The sequence below is a fragment of the Aricia agestis genome, chromosome 11 (assembly GCF_905147365.1).
Source record: "Aricia agestis chromosome 11, ilAriAges1.1, whole genome shotgun sequence".
In the NCBI taxonomy this organism is placed as follows: Eukaryota; Metazoa; Arthropoda; class Insecta; order Lepidoptera; family Lycaenidae; genus Aricia; species Aricia agestis.
In genome coordinates, this window is record NC_056416.1 from 11,135,859 (window position 1) to 11,159,891 (window position 24,033).

General features: G+C 35.7%; 1 protein-coding gene across 2 annotated transcripts; it reads left to right on the top strand.

Annotated features, from left to right (window-relative positions):
• Nucleotides 1–3,601: 3,601 nt before the first annotated feature.
• LOC121731504 (troponin C, isoallergen Bla g 6.0301-like) lies at nt 3,602–20,549 on the top strand. Of its 2 annotated transcripts, XM_042120937.1 has the most exons (6): nt 3,602–3,705; nt 5,974–6,004; nt 15,887–16,030; nt 16,500–16,619; nt 17,973–18,104; nt 20,374–20,549. In XM_042120937.1, the coding sequence occupies exons 1-6, from the start codon at nt 3,682–3,684 to the stop codon at nt 20,400–20,402; spliced, it is 480 nt and encodes a 159-aa protein (XP_041976871.1). In that variant the 5' UTR covers nt 3,602–3,681; the 3' UTR covers nt 20,403–20,549. The 2 variants fall into 2 exon arrangements, with proteins under 2 accessions (XP_041976871.1, XP_041976872.1); XM_042120938.1 differs by lacking the exons at nt 3,602–3,705; nt 5,974–6,004 and adding an exon at nt 15,658–15,748.
• The last annotated feature ends 3,484 nt before the right edge of the window (nt 20,550–24,033 follow it).

Here is a 24,033-nt window from a genome sequence, read left to right on the forward strand (position 1 = left end):
AATACAAAAAAGATAAAACATTGTCCTCAAAATTATCCTTCAAATTGCCTCAAAAATACCAACATGGACCAATTTTGGTCACGCTCATGTCATGGCTATAATTACAATCTGAAGAGATTGATCGATCGCCTCAAAACAACTTGCCATATTATCGATATACTTAAGCTGACTCTTGGAAGATCCATAGAATAGATCCTATTTAAGTCACCGAAAGTTATGGCAGTATATATATATGTATTATCTATGGTTATGGCCTGCGTGGTCCTACTCTTTAATTACAACTGTGCGTCTTTGCGAGAATTGGTCATTCAACTCTCAAAACAAAAAGCAACATTCGAAGATAATATGACTTCATCTTTTTATTTTTGTGTCGTTATTTTTGGCTCTGTATATTTATATCACTTTCTTTTCAGAATATAATTTACTGCCCGTTAGGGTTTATTTATATTTTGTAATTAAATTAAGAAATTCAATGTAATCATCACAGATTTGCTGTCGTGAATATATCAGCTGACATACATTTCCTTAGTATCGTCTTGGAAAATGAAATGTAAATATTTGTTTCTAAATAATTAGTTAGAAACTAACACTGTTAGAAGTTTAGAACGTCTACCATGAGGTCTGTTTCAGAAACTAACCCTGAGAAAAATTCAGCGTCTATAATATGAGGCCTGTAAATATCTGATTCAAGAACTAACCCGGCGAGTAGAACCAACGTAATACACTTGCAAGGAGCCACCATAACTAAAAGATGGGAATATTGTTCTTTGAAAAAAGTACAATATTCCCATCTAAGATATAAATAATAAACTATTATTATTTTGTTTTATTACAACATTCTGTTTGTTGCTTTCAGGGCTATAATGGCCCTTCTAAGAACTTTGTTTCATTTTTGATACTCCAACGTGTGAATCAAATCCGCAGCACGACTTCAAAGATAAATTAATGATTTAATAAACTACTGGACTATAAGGTAGTCTTTGTCATATATCGGAACAATAACTCAGATTTTATGGTATGTCGTACAAGTACCTATATATTTAAAATAATGATACAATAAAACTATTTACATATAATAAAGATTATAAATGTGTCAGTTATAATACTCGTAATGCCGTGGACATTAATGAGTTGGAAATACGGGACGAGACGCGTCGACAGCTTCTTGTCAGCTCAGATGGCGTCTATTGAGATAAATGAAGTCAGGGTAGAATAAAGGAAAAGCTACACTAGGACAGAAACGCGACGCTACATTACACTTGATGTGACAGTGCGGCGCATACGTAGATGTCGCACAGTCACAAGACACGACAGGAACTAACTAGGCCTTTATATCCGTTATGGATGATTTATACAGTATTTTTCAGAGCGAAGTAACCACTCCTCAAATACTGTAGTGCCTGGGACAAGATTTTTAAAAGTCCGTATGGTTGCCCAAGCGCATACGGCATTCTCGCATCATAGTCAGCCTAGTCCAGAGAAAAGAACTAGTCAATACGTCTGGGACCAACTATGTGCGGGTTTGCTCACGATATTTTCCTTCAACGAGCGTCCGTATTATGTACCTACTTGAGATCAGAAAACGACACAACGAAACAACGACAGGAATACTGCGCGATAAAACAGCACAGTAATTATCTAAGGATAGGTGTAGGTCATCAAAATAACGAGGCATAGAATTTCATGATAAAAAAAACAATTTATATGAAGTTTTCCGAACTTAACATAAGGCCAATATCATAAAACATAAAGCATTTTGAAGTTAACGTAAGGCCAGGTTCATACGGCACAATCCTGCACGTTTCCTGCACGGTTTGGTGCAGTTATACAATCGGCGCGCGGCGTATGAATGTTTAGACGTATACTGCAAAAAAAACGTGCAGGATTGTGCCGTGCGAACCTACTCTAGTGGTTAACTTCAAATGATTAGTGCTAAATTGTGGTGCTAATGACGTTATAAATTGACGCCATACGTTTATTCAAACTTAAACCTATAAATTCATACAAACTTTAAATTTTGGCTGCCTTGTGTTGACGACCTCAGTGGGTCAGTTGGTGGGCCTTTGGTAGCTCATGCCGGGGGACGCGGGTTCGAATCCCGCCGACGGAACAAAAAGTTTTCAAAGTTCCTGGGTCATGGATGTGCATTAAATAATATGTGTATCATATAATAAAAATCTTAAATATATAGATATACAGTATAATATAAAAGTATTCTTACTTTCTTTCGGAACATTGATATTAATCTTCAGAATATGTAATACCATTGGAATCAGATTGGAATGTACTCATCTTACTTCTAAAAATTTCGTACAGAGACGTAAACTGATAACTTGTACTACGTCATTAAACCTACGTGGTTTTTCTGTTAGTACTAAATTATATTTTTTTCATCTTGTTGTATTAATAAATAAATAAATAAATATATATTAAATATAATATTTCCGTTGTCTGGTACCCGTAACACAAGTCCTTCAGGTACTTACCACGGGGCCAGGCTGACGTGGTCTGAAGCGTCCATAGATATTATTATATTATTATGTACACTATGTCACTCCCCTATATACATTTCATACAACAATACATTTCAGCGGATTGACAATATACTCTACATGTACACGTCACTCCGCTGAAATGTATTTACGATTAGGCTCACTTGTGTGGTCTGACCTTAAGCTGATCATGTACAGTGCTGTGGCTAATGATCATAATGGTAAAAAATATTTTAACGATTTGGGAACACGAGACGAGACGCCTCGACAGCATCTTGTCTGTTTTCTATTAAGACAAATGAAACTAGTAAAAGTTTTCATTACATTAGCAGTTTTCTTCTAAATAAATCGTTATCGGAATTTGTAAAATGTTTGTACATTTTAAAAATGTCGATAACAATCATTATAGCCACTATACACAGTAAGTATCAAAACTGTTGAAGCATATTATATGAGAACATGATAAACTATATTCGCTACTGAAACACTCTATCAATTTCGTAGAATTACTCAATCCAAGACTCTATAATACACAAATCCGCCAAATATCGATAAATTTACTGTGTTTATACACGTCATATTCGTGTCTAATATTTCAAGAATATGAAACGACTACACGGCAAACAGGCAAACCGCTCGAAATATGTTAAATGATGCAAACATCGCTCTGAAGGACAGGGTGGGTGGATTTGCTTACAGGAAAATCCAGTACAGGGCTGTCCACTTCGCGGAAAACTCATTGAAATACCATCAGAGAAGTTGATTCACTAGCAGATGGCGGATCAATATAATTTGGTCGCGTAATGTCAACTCAATCACGACATATTGAATTGACATAGTCCGACCAAAATATGACGTGATCGTCGACTATGAATCAATTTCTTTGATGGTACATAATATCATGTGAAAGGATAAAAGTGCCGAAATCGGCAGCCCTGGTGTACCGCTTGTTTACGTTTTTACAGACCACGTTTCCAACTAAAAATACCTTAGCATCCTACCGTTTGGGCCTCGTGCGATTGGCCGGCGCGCGGGCAGGAACTGGAACTGCCCCCCGCACCCCGCGCCTCGCCTCCAATTTTATGTGAAAGTATACGAAAGACCGAAATCGTAAAGCAGAAAATAACCCTGGACGCTGGAACTGCGGTCAGTCGTGTTGTGCGTCTCATAGTGCTAACTAGTGATCATCATGGTTCTCGACACAGAAGACTGGGTAGGTGTTGCCTGGACCCGATAATTGTTTAACACCAACAAGTTGAAAAAACCGCTTACTAATGGAAATTTTTAGTCACATATTTTTAATAACGCTGCAGTCAGCAAGTTTTTTCGGCGTACCATATGTATCAGACAAAAGCACAGGATCAGGATATCGTTGAATCCATTGGATACTTTTTTGTCGGTATTTCTAAAGCAGATCTCTCTCAAAAATCTTTTTTAGCGAATTCATGTTGTAATTAATACACACCCTGTTTATTTCAAATAACGATGGTAGGCATCATTGACTTTCCAGAAAGAGTTACTTCGTATCCTATTCGGAAATAAATCATTTTTTTAAGATCTAAGTGCAAGGTATATATAAGTACAATAGTTATTACTTCAGTGATGTCCACGTAATTTACGTAGGAGTCATATTAGTTGATCGAACAGTTTGATTGACTGGAAAATTACTACTTTTAATTAAACATAATGGACGTGGAACAATTAACGTATCTATTAAAGTACTATTTAATTACATGATTGACATTATAATGGCAACAAATGCACAATGCTTTTTACTTGTAGTAGAAGTATGACAGCATCTTATCTAAACTAAAAATAATGGACATTTCATGGAAATAAACGTCGCATAAGCTCGAGTAAAAAATAATTTATTGGCCAGAGAAAAAAGAAAATGATATAAATAATAATTGAAATAAGGATTGAATACAAAAACCTCCATTTGCTTCTGTTAGTAACTATACTCTTAGAATATTATTTCTTATTCAGATTTTTTTTTTAATGCTAATTATTGAGTTACTAATTATTACCAATTTGCATGTAAAAATCCTTAGTATCGACGTGAGCTTTATAGAGTTGACGCAAGTGTCTATTTCAGTTGGGATTGCAGTTAAATTTTATTGCGTGCCTCCACGGTCTACGGGAATATGACCTACATACGCGAAATAAACTTTATAATTGGGGGAAGGCCACAGATACAGTTACACTCTGGATTCGCGACAATTATATTTCAAAGTCAATTAATTTTATCGTCCAAGCGTTGGTGTTGAGAAGTCCCAAATTTTATTACATGATGCGCTTCGGATTCGCACAGATGCAATACATATTGTAGTCTCTCTCTTCCTAATCGTATCCTCATGGCTGAGGGACGTGATCACCAAAATTTGATCACATATTGTTGTAAACTTTCTTATAATATATTGTGTGTATGCGCACAGAGTGGTATGCGTGTATAATATAATACACGTTTATTATTATGAAGTGAACACTGCATAAGAATCTGCTAAGTATTTAGAAGATGTAAGAAGCGAATTTATGCTGTACCTACTTTGTTAACCGTACTATTAATGAGTTAGATACCTTCGAACTGAAACGTCACTGAAATGAAAACAGATATAATAAAGTACTATGCAGTTTAAATTTTACCTTATTTGATAACTTAAATTATCAGCTATTTTATCACATCTCTAAACTTCTAGGCAATTGGTACTATTATCTACATATAGAGGACCATCTAGATTCTAGATATTTAAACATCTGTGTCTCAGTACTAAACTAAATATTTAAACAAGCCGCGGTTCAAAAGGTAAGGCTCTCGTATAAACAGCTGTATAACGTTTCACGATACGAAAATAAAGTCGAATTCGTTCTCCAGATTGTATAAGCTAAAAATACCGAAGAAATTATAAGAATGTTTCTTTCATTCGCCTCTATTTCGGGAGCACTTTGGCGTTTTTATTCATTCGTATAGGTGGAAGATTTATTTCATATTATATTGGACGATAAATAACTTTCGTCTGCGAGTAAATAACCCATCATTTTGTAAACAGACATAAAATGAGATAAACTTTCATAGATTTTTCGTACTCCTCGCCAACTTATGTTTTGGACTTATCCAATCTGTTTGCAGTTTACAATGCAGAATCTTTATACCAAAGCACAACCGAAAATAGCTTTGTTCTTCTCCTTAGTCTATTCTGACCCCTTCATGGAAAAAAATTAGCGAATAAGTTATGCATAGTTGCCTCGCACAACATTGGCCGTTATAATGCTTTATTTACAATGTAAAGTTGTAATGTCATTTAAAAATAAGTATTCATTGTAAAATCCAACCTTACTATAATTTAGTTTATACCTTACTATAATTTACAATAATTTAGTTTACATTTGGATCAAAATGAATTGAACGGGAACAAGAATAAAATCTAATATCGCATGTCTAATCATAAAGGACAATTCTAATTGATATGTTTTTCAATTTCAGGCTGACGAGCTTCCCCCAGAACAGATCGCCGGTAAGTGTTCCGTCGCTATTTTATAAATATCAAATTCTCGTGTTGTGGTGTTTATTGCAAAATTCATCTAAAACGACTTAACTGATTTTGAAGAAAATCGGTGCCGTTAATCGGTAGTTATAAGTTAAGAGTCAACTAACATATTATTATTATCTTTCATAGTAACGTTTATGGCAAAACAATATTCGCCGGTTCAGCTATATTATATTTCATAAGTACCGTTATATTTAATTAAAAATGTGCTTATGATAAATATCTCATAAAAATTTAAGAAGCGGTTTTTGTACGAATGTGAAATTCAACACAGATAAAGTTAATGTCCTTTCAGGGCTTGATAAGGCCCAATTTTTTTTTTAATTATGTCCGAAATTTTGACTACTAGGTGAGACCCCCCAGGGGTCGCGATCCACAGGTTGAAAAACACTGCAATAGGGTATAGTATAGGATTTTGAAAATGCGAATTTTAGCGTAGCATGAGTTAAGAGGATACACCAGGGGCGAGAGAAATTGAAAATAGGTATTTGAAAATGTATTGCTGTCTCACCAATATCAAGTCTCCCACCGCAGAGCGCGATAGAGACAACACGACAAAAGTTCTAATATAAGAACAGAAAATCTTCGATTCGTTGTCCGCTGATTCCTTCTCCAAAACTTAACTGATTTAAGTACTTTTTTCATTAAAAATTAAAAAAAGGCTTGAGCTGTGTTCTGTTTTACTTTTTTTGTATATTTTAGCCAGTTTTGTTTTCTACGTGTTTGAATACAAAGGAAAATCTTGCCTTTTTTTGGGTTTTTGGACGTTCTTATCTTTTTTAATAATAAAATTATTAAAAAAAAGAAAACATAGGGACATGCTAATACTGGCCATAGATATTCAGGGAAAAAATCATAACTCTACCGGCATTATCCAGGGAGGAAACAGGGGACAGCGTTTGTATGGAAAAACGGCGGTGTGGAATACTCTTAAGCGCTACGCGCTACGGGCTACGGGCTACGCGCTACCCCCGCGTAGCAGGCCGCGTAGACACTCGTAGCACCTACGACATGTCCAAAATGCAAAACATGTTTTCTACTTTTGTTGTACCATTTTAAATAAACACTATTTTAATAAAGTTGTAAAGAAATAAAAGATAATCAATGTCAAATTAACGTTAGTTTATGAAAGCATATTGTATATATTTGTTTAAATGTAAACAAATAGATAGTAAACTTTATGTAAATCCAATTTGCTGTGTCTATAAATAAATTTTGTGACAAACTTTACATTTCGAATATATTAAATAACATGTTATAATTATATTATTTCAAGGCAAAGTGCATAACTGATATAAATCTGCCAAAATCGAGTGATTTAATTATAAGCGAGATGTTGTGTTATATTTGTTTTTATGTGAGATGCTGGATAAAGTTTTGGCGACCTCCCAACAACACAATAACCGTCATTTTTAAGAACATCCATGCGTTATCTTTAATGCCGCGAATCGCTATTTTTCCTCGTGAAAGCACGCGCCACGCTAGAATTTCATTTCAAAAAGTTTTATAATGCGTAACAGAAACAGTTTTTTTGTATAAAATCTGAGTTCTTTTCGATAACACAATAATATTTAGAGCTGAACTAGACTGCAGTGAAATTTATCATAATATTTTAAATAACATCGGTTATAACTAAACCTTTATAAATTATAATTTATAAGTAGTCAATGGTAGTGGTAGCATACAACATTATGGTATATATAATATTCTAGAAGCAAAACTGTATCTATTCTTTGATTACCTTTTCACGCGGTTTTACATGACTTTTATAAATTTTTACAGTCTTGTGTCTTTTCAGTTCAATATTATTTAACTAATACGTATTTTCTTAGTCTATACTAATACTTAACCTTTGGTATCCCGGAAAATGTGCGGTTCCCCGCGATAAATTAATTTTGGTGCAACAGGTGATCAGGCGCAGACGCATCATCTAGTCTAGTATATTATATAAAAGTCCCTTAGATGCACTAGAATCTAGAAAGCTAGATTTATAGATATAGATATAGACTAGACTAGTGAGGTGTTGGCACGTCTGTCCCGCCGTGTCCCGCTATCGGTGTCACGCGAGCACGCCTAGTGACCGCGAGACGGACGTGATTAATTGTTGTTGCAACATTATTGCTGACTAAATATTGAGATTACAATAATGGTTGTGGACCAAGTAACGCCATAGATTGCGCTATCGAAGTTTACCACGTTTGTGATTAGTTGATTACAAATAATTAATTTATCGCCTTAACTGACAAGTTATGGCCTTACACCGGTTCGGGAACTACCCCACCGAGAAGAACCGGCGTAAGAAACTCGCACGGGGCCACCTTTTACCAAAAAGGCGGAAAATAACAATGATATTTATATATTATAATCCATCAAGCCCCATAAGCTCACCGGCGAGCGAGACACAATAGAATAACAATAGATTTCCAAGAATCCACGATCGAAGGATTAATTATATAAACATGAGCTTGAGAGAAAATGTGAATGTTGGTTTCGGTCTAGCCACCAATATCCGTTTAGCTACCAAGAATACTGAAGAAGACACCAATAAGACTTCTAAGCATTTATTCACAATATTGTAATATTTTAATAATTACGTTGTAGGATAGGCGGTAGTTTAATACCAATATGGCACCGAGACAAACCCTTGTCGGGCTTAATGGTGCTGCCATTAGATTTAAATAAAATGTTTGTGTATCTTATGCTTAATAAATAGAAATAAAAAATAATACACAGCTCTACATCACATTCTTACATAAGTCACAATTTATATACGTTCAACCATAAAGTTAATATACCTAGCGGAATAGAGCAACAATCTCGAGCTGTCAAATGAAACAGAATTGGTTTCATCTGTGTGTAAAAATATGTGTACGTATACACTTACACAAGCATGATTGAACATGATTTCAATGAGATTAAATTGTCAACGTGCGGCACGTGCCGACTGGACGTCAAAAAAAGAGTGCTGCTGTCATGTATCACACGTCTCTTTTTAGCACGCAGTGTTACTGATAGTGACATCTCTCTTGCTCAGGCCTTTGTTTCTCTATTCCGCTAGAACGTTATATTAACATTATGCGTTCAACCTACCGTTCAACACATTCGATCTCCCTTGCTGGAAGATCCCCCTTTGAGTCCACTCTTATTCCCATGACAGTAATTATTTATTTGATAATTTGCAAGCAAACTTCAGGATTCTTTCGAATGACCTCTTCAATATTTTTACGCAAATAAAAAACAGGCAAGTACCGAAAAACTTTTTTAGACTTTTTATAGCTATTATTTAAATTACAAGATATTGTAACTTAAGTCATAAACAAAATCTCAAAAATATAATATGATAAAATTGCTTTTATTGTTTTTCACCTATATAAACAGAAACTTAACACTCTCGTCGACAGTCAGACAGACGGAAACAACGATTAACAGCTGTCGAGGTGACGGAGTGACGTGTCGACATATTGAGATATAGATGTCTTTAACACCCAGTGGACAAATTGACTATTGAGACAACTTGTATTTCCAGACAAAAATTGTACAATTTTTTATTTATTTATTTATTGTTAATGAGCTAGCAGCATTTAGCTGATAATGACCATATCACACAGTGTTGTAATTCACACCCTCGTTATTAATTTCTTTTGCAGGACCATTTTACATTCAATTGGGCAATTTTATATTATAAAATGAAACAATTTTATATTAGATATTTAAGCTAAATCCTTGACTAAAATTAAATTATTTCTTTAACTATGTAATATTATAAACGCGAAAGAATGTATGTTACTTTTTCATACTTAAACCGCTAATCTGACTCAGATGTCAAAAGTTGCGGAAATCATAATAATATAATAATTATTTATCAAACCTAAAATTAAGCTATACATCATACAGACACCTTGACCATGACCGTATCAGACACCTTGTGGATAGTTAATTTATATAATAAAATTAGGCACTTGATTTGAATGAAATGAATCATGGACATAAGTAAATTACTATGCGGGCGGCGCGCCACCCCTCCCACGCGCGGTGTTTTTTTTTATGAAAATAAGGGGGCAAACGAGCAAACGGGTCACCTGATGGAAAGCAACTTTCGTCGCCCATGGACACTCGCAGCATGTGAAGAGCTGCAGGTGCGTTGCCGGCCTTTTAAGAGGGAATAGGGTAATAGGGGAGGGTAGGGAAGGGAAGGGAATAGGGGAGGGTAGGGAAAGGAATAGGGTAGGGGATTGGGCTAACTAACTCACTCGGCGAAACATGGCTCTCCCACGTATGGGTGTCCATGCGTTGGGTAAATAATTATTTAACTTTAAGCTACATTTACTCAGTGATCAATTGATATTATTTTTTTATATATTTTTTTCATCTATATATATAAAAATGTATTTTCAAATGTGTTAGTCGCGCTAAAACTCGAAAACGGCTGAATGGATTGGGCTGATTTTAGTCTTAAAATATTCGTAGAAGTCCAGGGAAGGTTTTAAAGTGACACGAAGTTCACCGGGACAGCTAGTTTAATATAATACCCAAATATCACGTCCTCGAGTATTGAACATGTCTCACCAGTCATGTTGTATATATCTTTTCTGCAGACTGTATTTATCTAAATAAAAGTATTTTAACCAAAAACAGCAAACATCAACATTGGCACTCATCCATAAGTGACAACAACAAAAATACTCGTAAATCTTTATTTAATTAAAAGCGTTCTTTCATTCGAAATGCACTTTCGAGTATTGAGTGAAATTAGAGTTCAAATAGTATATTTTATTAGTTTAAATAATTTAAACGACACAACACTTGATAAACATTTATCATAACAATAATACACTGTAATGACTACTTTTTTAGGGTTCCGTAGTCAAGACTTCTATCAGCCCTTCTACCAGCTAAACTGTTGCTTCTGGAAATGTGAAAAAATTGACGGAAGTAGGAAATATACTGAATTTAAAAGGAAAACTATCACGTCTAAGAAGACTTCTTAAGTTATTGAGTAATAGTCGATCAACCAAAACAAATGTATTTGGAGAAGTATAAAGGAACTTTTCATTCAAATTTCTTTAAACGTAACTGAGGTGATGTTGTTAGTAGTATAAAACACGTTATACATTCATTGACCATTAAAATAAACTCACAAAAGACTAAATTCATACATATTCATTCTGCTCATAATTTGCCTCTCACCTCCCCCACGATTATAGCACATACTCATGATTGTTTCCATTCAAATGTAGTTTATAATGCATGTAATTGTCCAGCATTGGAAAAAGTAAATCAACATACATACCTCGGTCTCATAATTGACAACCGACTGAGTTGGAAGCCACACATAGACCATGTATGCTCGAAATTAAGATCTGTACTCAGTAAAATCTATATTCTTAAATACAAGTTACCCTATAGAACCTTAAGATTATTTTATTTATCGTTGGCCCAGTCGGTTGTTAACTATGGTCTGAGTAGTTATGGAAGATCGTTTGAAAGTCACTTACTTAATATACATTCATTAACGTTACGCATATTAAAAGTGATTGTACCTAAAACGGTTAAAAATAAATTTAAAACAAATGAGGAAGGCTTATTTGAGTATTGTAATGTCATGCACATTTTTGATCTTGTTAAATTTGCAGTTTTAAATGAAGTTAATGACCCTACACTTTTAATAGAAAAAATAAGACCCAGCATTTTAAGACAAACCTGTAAAACAAAATTTGTTAAGCCAAACTGTAATAATTATTATGGAAGCAGAATGCTTAAGACATTAATACCTTCATTTGTAGAAGAGCTGCCAGAAGACCTACAAAAGCTGTATCGGGACAAGTGTAAATATAGACGGCAACTTAAAAAACATCTATTGAGTAAACTCAACTAATGCGACCACATCTTGTCCAGATAAACTCTTTGTAGTTTTTGAGGCAAGATTTCTTGTATTCTGTAGTATCATTGTATACAATATTGAACAAAATAAATAAATAAATATAAAACGCGTGGCCCGACACGCACTTGGTCTGTTTTTATTTTTGTAGTTAAAGCGTTTTGTACAACAAAATATAAGCGGATTTTTGTTATATAATATATTTCCAAACCAAATCATTTCTATTTATTTATTTATTTAAAACTCTTGCACGTTTCTGTACAAAGGCGGGCTTAACGCCTTGTGGCATTATCTTCTAGCTAGGTGTTGCAGAGAAAGTGAGGTAGATGCAAACACTTAAAGGACAAGTGATTAAAACACCTTAAAATTAATAATACAATTATAGATATTTATTTATTTAAATCAGGCTTCGTAGGCCCATACAATATATACCTTAATGACTAACATACATAAAAATTATATAAACTTAACAACTACACATTATCACGAATTAACGGCGACGTGACGCGCGCTTCATTCCGGAGTCTCCCCCGGAACCTTCGGTAAACCACATCAGTCGGCCAGAATTCCTCCGCCCGACGTCTTCCACCTCCATGGACCAGTGCAGGCGGGATATGTACAGAGGCGTCGCGGGGACCTCGCTCCGCAGACGCAGCTCAGGTACATATGGCGCGGTGCCGCGATGGTTGCGGACGGCGGGCTTCTTCTTCCTTCTCTCCACCAGTACGAAGCCCTCCTCATCGCACCTCCTGCTCTCGTCCTTGCCAGGTCGAGAAGACTTAGCCTTGCGGCTCTTCGTAGCCTTGCGGCTCTTCGTAGCCTTGCGGCTCTCCGTAGTCTTGCGACTCCGAAGCCTTACGGCTCTCATTTTCCCAATTTTTATGCGCCCGCGGGGGAGGCGCAGGGCGACCAGCAACAGTTGCGTAGTTTTGCTGAGTCGCCTGTGGACTCGGCGCGGCGCAACCGGGAGGGGAGCGCGGGCGGGGGCGGCAGCGGCGGTGTTCATTGACCCGCCCGATAATGCTGACGGGCTAAACGTGATCGCTTGTGTGCCTCGGCGATGAGTGACGAATGCGGCGTCAGGTGACCTACATAATGAATTATTACTTTTTAGTTGTTATAATTCATTACGTAGATCACTAATGATAGCTTCTGACGCCTGAAATCTACCCCGAACTCCGGTCAGCTCCTCCTTCAGGAACCTGATGTCCTTCAGTAGGCTGACGACGTCGACGTGGTCCAACGTGACGGGCGGCGGCTCTTTAGCAACAAAAGCCGGTACCTCATCTGGATCAGTCTGTTTCAGCAGGGAGATGATGTCCTGCACGCTCAATATATATTCATTATATAATATACATTCATATTTCTACTCTAAGAAAAGCTACTACTGAGTACTGACTAAGCTAAATATTTCCTAATATTTAGCCTAGTTCAATTTAATCACAGCACTAATTAATCTCAAGGCATATTTTCAAGAAGAAATCGCGTATAAAAGCTATTCTTAGATAAAAGTGAACGATGAAAAAGTTTGAGCAGCACGGTTGGATTACTGCCAATTCAGCGGAAACCAAATAACGCCGATCATCTCCCTCCATCTAACGAAACTTCCTTCCATTAACCGATAGCGAGTTCAAATATTCTATAAATAACTTCATTCATAAGTCAAGATTACAAGAGATTTGATAATAAAGTCTGCTCCTGAGAATTATGAACAGTTATTTGGTTAAAGCTACAGCATATCCTATACATATTATGTTATACACAAATTCGAAATAGTTTCAGCAGTTTAAGCTTGTCTCTTCACAATAGGCATGATGACTATTTTTTTTCTTATCGGTAATTGAAATACACTTAAAAAATAGAAACATCGTTGAAAGAATGACTCTGTTAGCTTAAAAATTCACCAAGATATGACAATTCAAATATCTCATAAAAAAAGACCTGTCCGAAACGCTCCATACAAAGTGCTACGAAAGTATGACGGCAGTCTTTCGTAGTTTGTACGCATCGGGAGACAACTTTGTTCGACAGGTATATTGAATATTGCGTTTATGAAAGTGGTTTCATAACAAAAGTTGCTTTTAATTGCTTAAGTTATCGAATTGTATACAAATATTAAGAAATTTAATTGAAAAAAAATTCGACTTGAATATCCAACTTTGAAGGCGCATAACAAAAAAAAATACAAATGCTATCAAGCTGAAATTTTGGGAACACTTATTTTTACGGTGATTTCTTTATTTTATTAACAAAATTCGCTAATCTTTGACCTTGTCATCATCCCTATTAAATTGCTAAAACGATTTCGATGTACGAGTACAAAGTATTTGAGTCCCGGAAAAAGCAACTTGTGATGAAAATAAATATCATAAATTGGTACAAAGATCATATTTTTCATCGTCAAAGACCATTTTACGAAAATGAGCTTTTTAACATTATTTAATAAGATATAATATTTCTTACAAACAATTTTATAGGCAGCAGGAAGCTTTACATAAGTACTGCCTAAGTGCCTACTTTGGCATATACTGCAAACACTGTACTGCGTACAAAATAATAGGACAAGGTATTTTTTGCAAAAAAATACCAAAATGTAAAAACTATAAACTGAATCGGGTCCGTTATGACATGTGTTGATCTATTGTCAGCATTAAGGTCGTTTTGTGGTGGTTTTATTTATAATTTGAACGTTTTTACAAACATTTTTTTATAATTTATGGGTGTTTGTTTTATGCGCAACAGCTGTTTAATTATGATTCTGGCAAAGAAAGCTTTATCATAAAATTAAGTCACTTTTTTATTACTTGTATATTTTTAGCAGTTTTCTTCGGTTTGTATTTTCTATTTTTGAAAGTTATTCTGAAATTGGGTTAGGGCACGTTCTATGTTTATGTCTAGCAATAAAAGTTTATTATAATTTCGGGTGTCGCATAGTCGTCGAGAATAGTGCTAGGTCATGTTTCTCTTTAGTAGACGCCATTAAACCGACTTACGCAAAACGTGAATTATTTTCGGTACATTTCGATGTTGTCGACTTTGAATAGGAATAATAAATCTTGTTATGTACTGATTTCTATGGAAATTTATTTACTAATAAACATGAGAGGATACTACTTGACGACAGTAATAAATAGCTTTTGGAATCTCTCCCATCAACTTTATTTATGTCTAACTAGTGTCACCCGCAACTCCGTTGCGCCAAAACTCGGTTTACCTACATTTTTCCGGGATAAGCAGTATCCTATGTCCTTTCCCGGGACTCAAAGTATCTCCATGCCAAATTTCAGCAAAATCGGTTTAGCGGCTTAGGCGTGAAGAGGTAACAGACAGACAGACACACTTTCGCATTTATAATATTTCACATTCATCCATAGTTCATTATAATATGTAGTATGTGTGTATACGTTGCAAAGTTGTCTCTAATAACATTTAGTGACTTCCAAAAGAGGAAGATAATCTATTTTTTTATTTTCCTTTGACGTTGGTATTCCCTATACCTAATATAATTATGATGTAAACTACACAAAATTTTCTATCATTTCATGTAAACTTTATTTCAGTCGCTAAAGACTTTATTCAAATGCAATCACATATTTTAATAACTAAGGCAAACGAAACAGGGTTACTAACCTCATTATAGTCGTTTTCGAATATAATCGGCCTATATAGCGCGTTACGCACGGTGCAGCGCCCAAAATAGCACGTTGCACAATATTCGCACTGCATAGAGCATTGAACTGCTGTCCTAATCCCAACCCGCCTCTCGACGGTGCAGTCTAAAGTGTATTCCGATAGTATCAAGTGTTAATCCGGGATGAGTCTTAACGTAGAAGGTAATACAGAGAGTTTCTACCAAAATTTCGGACGAAGGAGAGTTTCTGCCAATATTTTGGGCGAAGGAGAGCTTCTGCCGATTTTGGACTGAGAAATTGATTTTTTTTGGGTTGCGTAACAGTGGTCGTTTCTTACAGTTCTACGTAAGGCGTTCGATGGCTTCGACCACAACCGCTCGGGCAGCATCCCGTGTGACTTCGTAGCTGACATTCTGCGGATGATGGGGCAGCCCTTCAACAAGAAGATCCTGGAAGAGCTCATCGAGGAAGTTGATGCCGACAGTGAGTATCCATACAAATATTTAAAGGGGTCTGTTTTTTTCTGGCTGTATGATTTAGCGTCTAAACGGTAAGGTTTAATGTCTAAATATAATGTACGGTGAACCATATTATATACCGATAAAATTAAATATGGAGGTACATTTAAGTCCCGTAAAAGGCCATGGGATGTTTTTATTTCAGAAAAATTAAGATTTCCACATGATAAAACATTTACCTACTGTAAAACGAAATTACGAGTAAAATCTAGTTTTTTCTATGTATTATAATATATAAAGTAAGGTAAAGCGCAATAAATGCAGGTTATTAGAAGTCGGCCTGTGTAATTTTTTCACGGTCCTATATTTATATGTGCTGAAAATCATTAGGTCATCTTAAAGTTTTTGTTGTTAGTCCCTATGTAAAGTTTTAAGTATTAAGTATCCCTTTATTTATTAGTAAAAATACTTTAGTACCTAACGTATTCTTCTAGAATCCGGTCGCCTGGAGTTCCCAGAGTTCGTGACGTTGGCCGCCAAGTTCATCGTGGAGGAGGATGCCGAGGCCATGCAGAAGGAGCTGAGGGAAGCCTTCAGATTATACGACAAAGAAGGTAAGAGAATAATACTTTTTCAGGCGTGAGACGAAGGATCGCTAGTTCATAGCTGCTGTTCAGGCATTTTCGCAACATAATTTACAATGGATGTGGAATACATAATAACTCCCATACCGCTTTCGGTGACGGTGGTCGGTTTTATTGAAAACTGGCCAGGTACGCAGGAGTGACTGTATAGTACCCAGGTGTGTGCGCACTGCGCAGTACACAAGAGTCTATCTTTACTTGTAACCCAGTGGGACGACCGACATGTCTGGCGAGAGATCAGGCGCAGACGCATCATATTATATGTTGTGAATAAACAGGTCTGCTCAGCCCTCCATTTGTGATCAAATCTGTAATGAGTACAAAATGTCATGTAGGTACTGTGTGTGTGAGTGGGTGAAAGTAAACTTAAACTCAAACTCAAATATTTTTATTCAAAATATTTTTTTTCAAATATTCTCTGAACGTCGGGACTACACTGGTGCCTACCACCGGTTCGGGAACTAACCCGGCGAGAAGAACCAGCTAATAAATAACGAAACGCTCATTTGTAACAATGTAATTTAATTTCGTTTATTTCAAAAAGTTGGGTACAGAAAATTTAAAAAATTAATGATGCTCTTAATTCACAATTTTATTATTATTATGATGATGATGATAGATTCGTTTAACGAATTACTTAGTTGCAGTTACAAAGATTCTCAAAACAAATAAAGTAACCCTAATTAATGTAATTATAGTACAATTAGCAGAACTAAATAATTAAATTGTTGGCAAGTTCGATAAACTCTTGAAGGTTGATGAACTCTCGCTTAAAGAGAGTAAAAATAAATGAAGGCTAAAATTTTTCTTGCGCATTGTGTAAAGTACTAACTGTTTGGTTTTTAGCTGATAATTTTCATTCAAAAAGGTTCAATTACAAACCTTTTATCAGGCGTAGCACAGTGACGGATTTACCTTTAATGAAATAATCAAGCAATTGCCTAGGCCCTAGGGCATCACGTCAGAGAGGGCACTAAAAGTCTGACCACAAGTAAAGGTTCAGAGATGGATTCTAGTTGACATACGGATAGGGGGCCCACAGGCATGGATTGCTTATGGCATCAAGTACTTAGTCTTTATCCGTCACTGACGTAGCTGCAATATAACTGAATAAACAAACCAAAAATATTCTACACCCTGCTATTTTATCTTAACTGCTACTTTACCCTGCTACTGCTACGATAATATGGTTTCGACGAAGTTTCGTAATAAGACTACAAAAAGGTATTATTGAATGTCAAATCATTAATCAACGTCCACTGAGTGGTCCAAAAAGGAGTATACTTAGCTTCGGCCTCAATTACACGCTGCCATTACTTCCAGGCAATGGTTACATTCCCACGTCGAGCCTGCGCGAGATCCTGCGCGAGTTGGACGAGCAGCTGACGGACGACGAGCTCGACGGCCTCATACAGGAGATCGACACCGACGGCAGCGGCACCGTCGACTTCGATGGTGAGTCACAAAACACCATTATAACTATATAAGATTAATGTCAGTAGAAAATGGTACCTATAGTGTATGTCATAGAGTAGCATATTATTTGAATTTTTATCGGTCGCGGACGCTCGCGGCAAAGATCCGAAAGCCACCGCGTGTGACCATTTTAGCCCCGCGCGCACTAGCGGCCCGCGGGGCTAAAATGGTCACATTTAGCAATTCCTCTCAATCAATTCAGCAAATGAATTGTCAAAACTGTCAAACTGACAAATGTCAAATCAGTACAAAAATACATAAATGAATTGCAAGCAGAGTTGCATTTTGCGATTTTAGAAAAATTAATCATATTATGATTCATATCATGATTCTTCAAAGCGACCATTTTAGCCCCGCAGGTCGCGGCAGCCATCGAATGTATGGTGTGGCCGCTGGTCGCGTTGCGGCCAGGTGCGCGTGGTCTATGGCGGTTTCATACTAAGCTATCTATCTCGATGGCCACCGCGGCCTGGTTGCCGCGGCTTGGCCGCTACTGCTCGCCCGGGCAAAGGGTCAATTCAGACCGCAACGCGACGCGTAGATGTATTTCTGTATTGAATTGACAGACTTCAATTGCGTGAGTCGGTCAATTCAATTCAAATTTGGAAATGCATCTACGCGTCGCGTTGCGGTCTGATTTGGCCCTAAGACTTCTCACTGCCAATATTTTACAGACCAACAAAGCATAATAGTCCCACAATTTATATTTTTGATGATTGCATTGCTTTAAACATCGCGTTGTAGAGTCTTTAATAGTTCAGACAAGGCACATAAGTTTGACACACAACATTTCTGTGAAGTCCCAAGTATTTGGCTGCAGAAAATGTAAATGTTTATCAAGTTGCAAGGGCGTCGCCATGCCCCCCCGCCTTAGAGATTCTAAAAAAGTTGCCAAATATAATGCAAACAACGACCACTATAATATTAAAATCTGCATAGCTGGGCACCATTAATCAAATAGTTAACTTCGTTAATCGTTAATCCGTTAAGAAAAAAGTTAGCTTCGTTAAACGTTAAAGCGTTGCATTGCGAATTAACGCAAGTTAACGTTAATCGTTAATCCGTTAATATGTGTAATATGGCCTTTATCTTTATATTTATTTATTATCTTTACCTTTATATTTATTATGACTTATATCATTGCGTTAGTGTACATACAAAACTTGTTGGTTTAGGTTCTGGAAGTTAACAGGTTAGGGACAAAACAAAAACTTTTACAATTATTGTATTCTACCTAACTAAATTACACTGCACTCTTCTTTGTCAACATGAAAATGATTTATAAGAACAATAAACAAATCACTCTTCACCCTATAACAGTGGTCCCCAACCTTTTTTTCATACGGGCCACAAACATGTTTTGGTCTTGGTGTCGCGGGCTGCAACAAAAAAATTTTGGGGTCAAAAAATAACATTTTTGAAAATTAACGGTTTAAAAGTGGACAAAAATTACGACTTTCACGACGAATTCACATTATTTTGCCGGTGGCTGGGTGTAAATTTCAAAATGGTTTAACAGCACGGCACTTGTTGTTTCATACTAACCTGTTTTCGCGCCGCGCCGCAGTGCCGTGCGGTAAATAGTAGGCATTGGATTAACGATTAACGGACTTCTGCTTTTTAACTTTTAATATTTTTAAAAGTTAACTTAAAAGTTAATCCGTTAATCAAAATGTTAACTTCGTTAATTAACGATTAAGGGATTAACGAGTTAATGCCCAGCTATGAAAATCTGGTAATTTAAAAAAAATACGCTGTACGCTGGTCGCTGAACACTTATTCAACTTCAAACTCCTTTTTATTCTATTTTTCTAATAAATGTTATTATAACTTATATTTACAAGTTTTTTATTGCATAGTCAAGAGCTCGTGCTCGTGTAGCTTTACACATTGGACTCTGTACTGTCACAGAATATATTATATATGTTACATATAGTACTAAGATACTGTTGTTATTACAATTGCTGTAGAGTAGATGTAAGGCTCGTAGTACAAGTGAAAAGCTTCATGTGCTGTCGACTCTACCCACAATTCATGTACTTTTCTCATTTATAGATAATGAGAAAAGTATGAATTGTAGTAGGTAAAGTCAACTTGCCCCCCCTTGCGCCATCGGCTGGCGACGCCCTTGTAAAGTTGTATAGTCAAAAATTTACAACTGTATCGTTATACAATTGTAAATTTTTGACTACAGTTGTAAGTTTGTAAAGCTTTACAGTGTTTAAAATGAATTATATTTTTGTTTCAGAATTCATGGAGATGATGACCGGAGAATAAACTTTTTCCTATCTTATTATTATTTTATACTTTTTTATGCTTTAATTTAAGATTTATCATTTATATTCTTACACATCTTGTACAGACTACATCTTCTGTTGACCTAAAAAGAAGTTACATTACTGTAATATTAAAACACTTAATTTATGACATTCTTTTACTGAAATTCCCAATATTCAAAATGCCATTTTATTAGATAACAATTTAATTAATATAATTATATTATCTAACTTATTTTGATTTGTATTTTTAGCAGAAATTATTTAGCAGCATTATTTAGCACCTTGGTAATGGTCTGACCTAATTTACATTAACAATAAGTGCCTAATGCTATATGCATACCTAGAGGCTGTAAGTTGTAAGAATATAATAAAAATTTTGATGTTTTCATAAATACAAAATTACGAGAAGATAATATCCAAACAGTCGGAAAATCCAATAAATTATAAAGAAAAATCTCGAAATAACAGCAGGCAAAATATTATTTTAGAGATTTTATGATAAAAATAATAGTTTGTCTCCGTTTGAAATAGGTGCCAAATTGTCCTAGATAATTCTGACGTCACTGCACTGGCCGGCAGCCAGCCTCGAATAATCTAATAAATGCTACACATTTATAAGTGACACAATATATAATAAAAAATAAAAATGATATTCAGTTATATTGTTATACTTTCGTATGAGTAATCTTAGTTATTTTAAACGATTCTTTCCATGACAACAAGTTTTCAGCGTTCTATTTCGTTTGATAATGATCTCGTTGACAAGGTGCCCTTGTGAGCTTTAGGTATTAATATTAATAGAATTTGTTAAGTTCCTTGTGTTCTGCATTAAACATGCCACTCCTGAAAGCATACACTTTTTAGGAAGAGTGGTGAAGAGTATAATGTAATCACTCATAATTCTTCGTGTTATACCTACATGTATGTATTGACGACCTCTGTAGCTCAATTGGTTGAGTGTGTGGCGCTCAAGCCGGGGGTCGCGAATTCGAATCCCGCCGACGGAACAAAAAGTTTTCAATGTTCCCGGGTCTGGATGTGTATTAAATATGTGTATGATATAATAAAAAAAATAAATATACATATGTATAGTATAAAAGTATTAAATATATTTCCGTTGTCTGGTACCCGTAACACAAGTCCTTCAGGTACTTAGCACGGTTCCAGACCGACGTGGTGTGAAGCGTCCATAGATATTATTATTATTAAAACCTATCCTACCTACCTACTCTAGGCATATAATATGCTTTGTTATAAACTGTTTAGGACGTCCCGCGACACGATGGACGGACGATTTGAAGGAAGTGGCAGCGGATGGATGAGGGCTGCCCAAGATCGGGATGGTTGGCGCTCATTGAGGGAGGCCTACGGGCAGCAGCGAACGGCAATAGGCTGATGATGATGATGATGAAACCGTTTTTACCTGTCCTACAATAGCTATGTCCACCGTGTGCACTTTCATCTTCAATTTTCGTCATCAACTTTCATATTTGCGCATTCAATAATTGAATGCGTTAAAGAACGCAATATTGTCCTTTTTGAAGTTTTGGATACGGTCAGAGGGCATACGTCGCGGACATGCCTCACGTTTGCTGTTGACTGCGCTATAACGCATGCCCTTGATGAACAGAAAAAGGCACAGTGTAGACAAAGCTATTGATTACTCCATTCTGAGGTGATACATACATAAATATGCAAAGGTATCTATATATTATGTCTGTCTATCCGTTACAACTTTACGACTGAACCGCTGAGCGGACTTTTATTAAAATTTATTTATTTTCTTTTACACTTTTTGCACAATGAACAATGGCGAACTTAATGCTATAAGACATTTAATCTGCCATTCAATAGAATAATATAATTTGATCCCTCGAAAAGGACAAGTGAAGTCCCGGGGAAGGTAAGTTTCTTCTTGGAAAAATATAAATATTTGTCCCAAATTAGAAAACGAAAATAGTATCATAATAAGTAATGACTTAATAAGAAAACAAAAGACAGTGAACATTATTTATTTATTGTTAATTATTATTTTCATCGTAATACAAATATTTTACATAAGCATTCATTTGACAACAATTATAGGATATACAAGTTCCATCGATCATCTTACTAAATGGTAGAATCACGGTAGAATAGAATAATTTATAGTTTTGTACATAATGACATAAGTGTGATGACGTACATGACGCCGAAAGTGAGCGTTACGCAGTTTATGGTACATATTTCCACAAATATTCCCAGCAGTCTGACAGCATAGGCCGAAGGCTAATAATATTTTTAAAAAAACATTCACAGCTAACCGACAATACGTAAAACACTTATCACCTTTAATCGAGATTAGATTAAACTTACAGTCAGCGGCTGAATTATATTATATCAGTTTAATGTAAACGGAGCCTATAAGGAGTGGGCACACTGAAACGGGCCGTGCCGGGGCTCAGCGTGCCGGTTTTCATCGCAAAAATCCGCCTCCATACAATTTGTATGGAAGCGGATGCGCGTATCGCACACTGTGTCGGGGCGCAGCGGATTTCCGCTTCCATACAAATTGCATGGAAACGGATTTTTGCGATGAGCCCCGGCACGCTGAGCCCCGGCACGGCCCGTCTCAGTGTGCTCACTCCTTTAACCTCCTTTTTGGAAGTCGAAAAAATTATGGGCGCGTAGCTTGTTTCGCTGAACTAAAAGGAGAAAATTAAATACACAATGCTTTAGAAGTAAGCAAGATACAATCCTTATTTAATAATTAAATATAATACATCAGTAATATGGCGACACTTTAAAATCTAAAAATAAAATAATATTTCCAAATAATTTACAAGTCTACCTAAAACGTAGACCCGACTTAAAACAAACGTTACAAAAATAAAAATTATACGTAAAAACATACAGTAAGGTAATAGATCTGTTATAAAACGTTTAAAATTAACTATTACAACAAAGTGTTTCCGAAATATTTTTTTAACTTGCAGCAAAACATGTTTAGAATGTTACAATTTAACATCAAAGAAATTATTGGATTATACGGTGGCAGACCTTCCTTATTTGGTTGGGTTATGGTCAAGTTAGTTCTAGACATCATAATATAAGGGCCTGGCTCGGCAAAATCCGTCCATTTATGTAGGTCTGCCATCAGCAGTCCATGAATCAATTTTATAGTACCTCAAGAGATTGATTGCATTATAGAGGCAGTAAACATCAGACTTTAATAGGCACATAAAAATAAGAAAATAAAACCTTTGAAACTTGAGTTCATCTGGGATGTAATGTAAGTATTGGAATGTTAACTCAATTTAAAGGATTAAGTATAAATAAAGCAAAAAATTTTTAAAATACTATCAGCTATTATTGTCTTGATGCATTATTTTGCTAACTATAATAGCGTTTTATCATAATGAAGCTATAGAATATGTTACTGAAGTTATATTTTAATAACTATAGTTAGGTATAGTTTGAGAAGCAGATTTTTAAATGTAATAATGTATTAACTTTATTTTGTTTTAAAGATACAGCAAAGTACATAATATACTTGAATAATATACTAGTATTTGCTTTATAGTACAAAACCTTCTTATTCAGATGTAGTTTATGGTAAGCTAGAGTAATAAATAGATATTTTGATCAAA